General features: G+C 29.3%; 1 protein-coding gene across 1 annotated transcript in view; it reads left to right on the plus strand.

Moving 5' to 3' along the window:
• Nucleotides 1–8,292, plus strand: part of LOC106464998 (cytosolic non-specific dipeptidase-like) — a 64,910-nt gene extending 56,618 nt beyond the window's left edge. Inside the window, exons 10-12 of the mRNA XM_013925188.2 lie at nt 1,577–1,662; nt 6,882–7,048; nt 8,055–8,292. Coding sequence (XP_013780642.1) covers nt 1,577–1,662; nt 6,882–7,048; nt 8,055–8,102 — 301 coding nt within the window. The 3' untranslated portion in view covers nt 8,103–8,292. The remainder of the gene's footprint in view (nt 1–1,576; nt 1,663–6,881; nt 7,049–8,054) is intronic.
• Nucleotides 8,293–8,623: the final 331 nt, after the last annotated feature.

Genomic DNA, 8,623 nt, shown 5'->3' on the forward strand with positions numbered 1-8,623 from the left:
ATATATATATATATATATATATATATATATCCAAATAACTTTTTATCTTCAGTAAAATATTTTTGTGCTTTGTTCCTCTCTAAACTTTAAATCTTTTTCTTGTAATTTCTTTTTTATTCCCATCTCTTACTTCTTGACTTTTTTAGGTTTCTGTACTTTTCTTTTAAACATTTGTCTTTATTCTTGATCCTTTAATTTTGCATAAATTTCTTCTTGATCTTGTTTTTATTTTCTGTAAACTTATTTGTCAACTTTCCACTGTTACATGTTGTCATCTTGAAGTTTAGTCTATATTGTATTTTATTTTTACTAAAATGATCTCACTTCTAATGCCAATGTTGTAACAGTTTCTGTGGTTTGACAGGTTCTTTTAGATTATTTAGTAAAATAGTGCTAAGTCCAGTCCAGGTAATGATGATGATAATAATAATGAGAAAAAAAAAAGCATTTATTACTACTTCAACTACAAAGCACAAACTCTGCTAGTTAGGTCCACTTGTAGGCAAACTTCACAAATAACATTTCAAGAGAAATTCTAAAACTAATGATAGGCCTAACTCACAAACAAAGCTTAATATTTACTAACAAACATTCTCATAGATACAACAAAAAAACAACTGGATAATATAGTGATTAACACACCCATTAACTGTTAGTCAATCAACAACACTCAAGATGACTTGCTAGCAGTATCTACTTGTGTTTTTATATTGCTGCATAAAAAATTCTAACACACATCTAAAAAATATAGCCTTCAACATTTTAAGAAACTAAAACAGGAAAAAAAATATTTTAGTGTATTCTCTTAGAAAATGGAAAGTATGTATGTATCAAAAAATTAGAATTTCAATATACTTTTTTAATTTTGATACAAGCAGTCGAATATGTAAAGATGATGTTAAAAATATATGCAGCTTTTTTGTTTGTGTGATACTTTTTGCTTACATTTGAAAGAATCTACCATAATGTATCATCAATGTAAACCTGAAGTATAAACAGAGAGCATTAATGAATACAGCAAATTTAGTGTTTTTTGTATGTAATTGTTTGTTTTGTTTATCATTATGTATTATTATTATTGTTTATAATGGAGTTGGGGAAGCCATTGTTGAGCCACTGCTTGTATCAAAATTAAAAAGTATCTTTGAACTAATTCTAGTATATTGAAATTCTAATGTTTGATATATATATATACTTTGCATTTTCTAAGAGAATACACTAAAATACATATTTTTTCGTGTTTCAGCATCTTAAATTATAATGTTGAAGGCTGTTTTTAGATGTTTGATATAATTTTCTGGAGAATATAAAAAATGATTTATAACTGTGTAAAGAACATTGGAGTCATATTGTTCATGATGGAGTATTGTATTTTATATCGACTGTTACAACATGTGTAAGCTATTTAATGTGAAGAAGGTATTGTAAACTAATTTTTATTTTGACCTAGCTTTTGTAAGAAGTTCATCTTTTATACATGTTCATATATGGCTCACTTTCCTCAACAGACATCATTGAAAATATATTACTTTTATTATTAGTATATATAAATAAGATTTTTTTTTTTTTAACTCAGTGCCTATATGTTTCATGGCGGTAAACCTTGGATGAGTGACCCCTCCCACCCTCACTATCAAGCAGGGCAGAAAGCCATGAAAACAGGTTAGTAAGTAGTGGTCTGCATGTCTAAACATAAAAAGATTTTCTTTGAACTTCTCATAGTTTTTCTTAGCATGATATAGGCAATGTTTTAATTCACAACATGTGTAATCCTAACTCTACTGACTGGTCTTTGACTTGTTCTGGGAACAAGAAAGCTTGCTTACTGGTTTGCCAGTTCTTGTGAATGATAGATAAGTTAATTAAGATAAAAATAAAAATAACAGTTGGGTTATTATTTCATACCTGAAATCTGATTTGTAAAATGACATAATAAAATTTGACATTAATTACAATTCACTTGCTTAATCTAGTTCACACCTAAAGAGTTGTTGTTCATGAAAGTTGATGATATATATAATGTTTAGACCACTACTGTGTCTGTTGTATCTTGGCTAATCTGAGGAACCCTGGTATTAGACAAAAGTACTCATTGACATTGTATCAAGGACCAATATAGTTGTATGTACAGATACATACTTTACTCTGATCATCTGCCCAGGATGTGAACAACTGAATATAAGGTAAACTGGGAGACTATTTGCTGATCTTGCACATTAACACATTAGAAATAGCATTAACACATTAGAAATATGACTAGTGGTAACACAGACTGGCCTCACACTCGCTATATCAGTTTTCATGACCATATTCTCAATTACTTGAGTATTGAAGCACACTATGGTAATATAATAATTAATTTTCAAACAATGATTTGTAAGCATAATAAATGGTTTATTTTTTTTGGGGGGGAGCCTACTAAATATTTGACAGAACATTGTTACCTGAAGAAAACAGACCAATGTTCTGTTGAAACATGTAGTATATTCCCCCCAAAAAATAAAACACTTTATTATGTTTATAAATCTTTGTGTGCCAATTTATTATCATATTGTTGAATATTTCAAACTTCTAGTCTTAATGAAGTTTGTGATAAACTAACAAAAACAAAAGTTTCATCAGTACAAAATATTTGAAGTTGGTACCATCAAATGTAATGGCATCAACAAAGTTTTCTTTTTCATGACAGCTTGCTGCATATTATTTACAGTTTCTAAACTGCAAAGTTGTAAATATGTAGACAAATTGTGTGTGTGTATCTATACATATTGCATAAAAACCAAAAACACAAAATAGTGATTAATTGGGATTTTGTAAACATATATGATCCTCATTATTTAGTATACTTATTATAAAAAGTAAATTTTTTTTATAATTTTTAATTATTTTATCCCTTCACTTCACTGATCTTTTTTTCATTGTTACAAATCTCTCTTCTACTTTACTATTACATAAATTAAGTAATTATATTACAAAATCATGCATCATTTGTATCCCATGTGTTGTTCCAAATTTGTGGAACAATTAACAAGGTTTGTAGAAGACTTTGAAAACCTAGAAAAATCTTGATAAAAAAAATAAAAATAATAAAACCTCACAGCCTTAAAGTCTTGAATGATCCCTTTAACTCTATCCCTGTATTTAGTGATATTAACTGAAGAAAGGTGCTTACAACCTGAGATTTTGTATATAGAAGAATAAAGGTTTTATTTTTCATGGATTTTTTTATCTCTCATAAATTATTTTTGTAAATAAACTCCTAGTTCACTGCTGGTAACAATTTTTGTGATTATCACATAGATAATTTTCATGAGTCTTTTTTTTCAGTTGTCTTTTTCAGGTACAGTAGTTCTTTAGAAGTTGTATACTTAGAATTTTGACCTTTCTATGGGAAGTGTTAATTAATATTGTAATGGAATCCTTAAAAGGAAAGTTCAGTTTCCCCAATAAACAGTAGTTGTTCTACTTTGATTGTGCAAAATTGTTTTCATGCCTATTTTTATCTGCTAATATATTTGCAATAACCATGAGTTAGTATAACCTTACCTGGTGCTACTTTCACTTTGTTTATAATGTAATTATCATGTCCTTTAAAATAAAATATTTGATATTTGGTATCCAAATATAGAAGATGCTGGAAATTCATAATATTTTTTAATTACAAAACCAAAATATAACCATTAAAATTTAAGTCCAGCTTACTTCTTTCTACTGGTCAGAACACTCGTGGCTTAGTAGTTAGCATACCTATATATGACTTTGAGGATGTTTGCTTCTTGTTGCTGCAAAAGTTTCTTTGCAATTTGGGGCTATAGGTGACCTCTAAAAGTGAAGATAAAGATCCAACTATTCAGTCAGACAAGAGTTAATGATGGATGTTGTTAATGTGCTTCCCTCTATTAGTTCGAAATTAAAGATAGCTATTTTGGAAATATCTCTTGTTAAGCTTTGTACAAAAATACAAATACACTGGCAAAGGCTTGATGTTGTAATTGCTGATACACTTTTAAAAGGACTTTCTGTGTCACTTTTCACCAAGTTTTAAAAAGCATAAAAACTTGTAATATTGTGAACAAAAGTAGAAACTAGCATTTCAAACTTGCAGGTTTGAATACAAAGTTCATGTAACTCATGTCAAGCAAGTTTAACCTATTCCAAGTTTTCAAGCTTGATCACACAAATTTTTTTACTGTTATATCTCTTCAAAATTGACTTCAACTTTTGTAATATGAACATCTAGCTATGAGTTTGTATATTTGTATAGATCTTGCTTGCCCAGAAAAGGAAATTATGAATGGATTGATTGAATTAAACAAAAATACTAACTTATGAAAATTCTCATTCTAGTATCACTTTTGCATTAGAGTAAAATAGAAATTGGGGTTTTAATAATTTTTTTAGCTATGTGTATTAATAGAATTGTTATCAGTTTTTCAAAATATTAAGCAGCAGTATCGTTACAAAATCTAGATAACCTATACAAACAAATTCAGTCAGTGCTAGATAGTGAATACAATTTAAAATGGCCATGACATCCAGAAAGAGCCGTGTAATGTTTTTTATTTATCTGTTTACGTTGCCATATAACATGCTTACATTTGCACACAAAAGGGTTATTTCTGTATGATGGGAGAGCATACATTCTGAGTATTCAGGATTGGTAAGAAGCACTAGGATATTTTAGCCAGTTGATAAGTACAAGCATGATTATAAATATACAGACCAATTGTAAACAAGGGCCAAAATTATTTAAGAAAATTTGACTATAAACACAACATTTATCACAAACATGCGTCAAAAAGTTAATAGTATACTAAAAACTCTCACAGGCTAGGCCTGTACCAGTAAACTGGTTATATCATAGAAATCCCCGTTTTTATTGAATATATTAAGTTTTGTTTATTGAAACAACAAGCAAACAAAAGATTCTTATTTATAGAAAACAATCTAAGTGTCAGATATAAATTGATCTAATTAAAAACATATTAGGTGTGAAAAAAAAGGGTTGAATGTGTGACGTAAAGGAATGAAATCAGAATTGGCAGCCAAACTGGTAGCTACACTTATAGCATTGATAAAAATATTACAGCAAATATTTACTCCTTAGTTAGCTAGGCCACATTTTTTGTTCAACTTGGGGCATGACGGGTGGGTATAACAAAATACATGGCCTAGCTAATTAAGGAGTGAATATTTGCTGTAAAATTCTTTTCAATGCCATAAGTGTAACTACCAGTTTTGTTACCAATTTTGAATTCATTCCTTTAAGTCACACACTGAAACCTTTCTTTGGCTGCACCTTTTTTTTTTTTTTTTTAAACTTGTGGTGTTTTTGATTAGATATCATGACTTTCTGTCAATACACACCAACAAACCACAGCAAGTAAGAAAATCAAGAAAAGAAGATGCAAACCTATTATTCAGAACAGACCTATAATTTATAGAACCAACCAGATTCTTTAAAATATATGGTGGTAGGTTTTCCTCTCTTAAACAGTGTTATTAGCTTCCTTTATAGTAACACCATAGAATTTAGATTAACTGTTTCTTGTCATCACCCCCAATCAATCAGTACAGTATTTTGAAGCATCATTATTTATGCTAATTGCTTAAGCTAATATAATGTGATGCTAAATGCTCTTTAATTAGGATAATTTCATAAAATATAGTAAACTTGTGCTGAAAAGTTGGCAATGAGTAATCTATAATAACCATCCACCTGTATTATTCTTTTGAAAACCTGAGCTAGAAACTGCTAATCTAGTGTGCTTGGCCTAACCAATACTAGTGTATTTGCCTGTACTTTCACCTTTCACCTCAGCTGTCTTTAATCCAAAGGACAAAAAACTAGAAACAGTCCACATTTAGGTGAAGTTGTTGTAAAAATGTTAGATTGATAGCTCATGTGATTTTTGCATAGGCATCTGCAAAAGTTTTCATCCAATTTGAGTGGATTTTGTTCAATAACTTTGCACATGTTGCTTAACTTTACACCAAATGAGATTCCTAAGTGTAAATTGAAAAGATCTATCAGTGTGCCAAATTTGAAAAAAATCTGTAAAGGTTAAGTATGTTTTTCTATCAAATGAAGTTTCCACACTTTTTGTTTGAAGAAAAAGAAATGAAAAAAAGGAAGAAACTCAGTCAAAATTGGAGATGTTATATCTCAGGTATTTCTTAATGGATTGCCTTGTAATTTGTTATGTTATTGTTACGCACATTCATTGAAAATATGTGATAGTTTGAATTACCACAGTCCAAGATACAGAAGGTGAAATATCGTTAAGCTATCTCTCCTGTTAATAACACGGTGTGTCCTGCAGCGGGTTGTTTTGGCTGTATGACACTCTACCGCATGTCTTGATCTTTACCAAAAATATCATACTATAACACCAGATTACAGTAACAGTGACAACATTTTGAAAGGTAAAATCATTGTTCACTAATAATTCTTTGTTAGTCTTTCCATAAATTATGATATGCCACTTCTATTAATTTGGTTTCCAATCCACAACATTGCTAGAAGGTATTGCCTAAGTACAAGATATTTGCTGACATTAAACTTTTATGTATTGTTTAAAAACTCTAAGAACATTCTATGGTTTTTAAGCTTTCAGGAAAATCTACTAACATAATGCAATTTCTAGTAAACTTTTATTATTATATTGTTTGTAATTCATTAATAGTTGAAAAGATTTTCAGTTTTCATTAGATTAAATAAAGTTGATAATGCAAAAGAAAACATTACATCAAATCAGAAAATAATTTTTATTTTTTCATTGCTTTTGAATAATATACTTGTAAACAAAATGACTATTGTATAAATATGACATTGGGAATTATGTGACTTCTTATTAGTATTTTATTTACTTATGTTGTAGTTTTTGGAGTTGACCCTGATATGACTAGAGAGGGAGGCAGTATCCCAGTGACCTTGACCTTTCAGGAGGTTACTGGGAAGAATGTTCTTCTTCTTCCTATAGGAGCTTGTGATGATGGAGCACACTCACAGAATGAGAAGATTGATGTTTACAACTACATGAAAGGAGTAAGTTTAATCAGTCACTAAGTATTTTTCACTATTATATAAGGCATATTATATTTTTAAACACTATATTCTTAATCTAGTCCCTTAGGACTTTTCAAGAATTAGAAGAGTGTATAATGATAGTATTCCAACCACACTATGTTAATCATTTCCATTGCCAATGGTGTGTTTTGCTCAGTTCAGAGCTCTTCAGGTTGACTGGGATAGAACAAAAGCAGCAATGGTCAGAATATTAATCGTACAAGCCATTTGATACAACAGCAGTTGTTATGGTATGTATGCCTTTTACAAGCAAGTGAACAATGATTACAATTATACTTGCCATAAGACACTAGTATTAGGCCTATTACATTTTTAAACACTGCATTCTTTATCTAGTCCTTTAGGGATTTTCAAGATTTAGAAAAATGTATAATAATAGTATTCCAACCACACTATATTTGTCATATTCATATAAAATACAGAATAAATGTAATTGTTCTAATACTGTCTTATGACAAGTATAATTGCAATCATTCTTTGATGGTTATAAAAAAGTTGTACAAACCATAACTTTTTTTATTTGTAAATAATATTCATGAACCGATTTTGATGAATACACACTAAGAGTTAAATAAACTATTTGCTAGACTTGAGGCCTTTTTGGACTTTACACATCCAAAAGATGTTTTTTTATACTTAAATGTTTAATATGCATGACTTGCTGATAATGTTAAGCTACTTGACACAATCAATATATGATGTTTTTTTGTCTTTTTTTAATTAGTATTGAGCAACACTAAATATATATTTTAATGTGATTCTGTTAATTTCTGTAGTTAACAATTATCATTATATTTATAAAACAAATCACTCTTTGAAACTGCAAATATGTTATTTTGTAAGGATAGAACTTGTGTAAGATTTTCATCTTTGCGTTTGGAAACATTAAAAACAATAATGGTTTAGCAGTTGTTGTATTGTATAAAAGAAATTTTTCTGATGTAATGTAATTTTTTCTTTTTAGACCAAAGTGATGGCATCATATATATATGAAGTATCAAAACTAAACTGAACCACTTCCAGTTCTCTAACATAAAGACAGAGCCACACTGAAGCTATGTATGAAGACTTACCACTAGTGTGTCTTACCAATGTCTGACATAATAAGAGATGTTTCTGGTTGATTATTTCTTATATGCACCATTATTTACCATTGTAACAGGGATGTATTTCATAACAAAATAAATCAGATGGGGATTTGCCTTTGTCTCAATTGTAGTTTTAACTATAACTTATTTAAATACTAGGAATATGCAGTTGTTGGCAATCAAATAGGTTGCCTATTTGAGGTAATCTAGATTGTTTAGTTGGATTGACTGTAATAGGCATGAGGTAATAGTTCTATTGTTAATATTCCACTTGAGTTGTATGTAATATACTTACTTGGAACATGTACAATTGTTGCAATTCTTAATTATTATTAGTTGACCTTGAACATCCATGAAAAATTTCTATACATGGTATGAAAAAAAGTTCTTCCTCCCATGTATTTCTTTTTAGTATCATGAAATACGGTAGTGTTTATAATAGGGA

The sequence above is a fragment of the Limulus polyphemus genome, unplaced genomic scaffold (assembly GCF_000517525.1).
Source record: "Limulus polyphemus unplaced genomic scaffold, Limulus_polyphemus-2.1.2 Scaffold1807, whole genome shotgun sequence".
Taxonomy (NCBI): domain Eukaryota; kingdom Metazoa; phylum Arthropoda; class Merostomata; order Xiphosura; family Limulidae; genus Limulus; species Limulus polyphemus.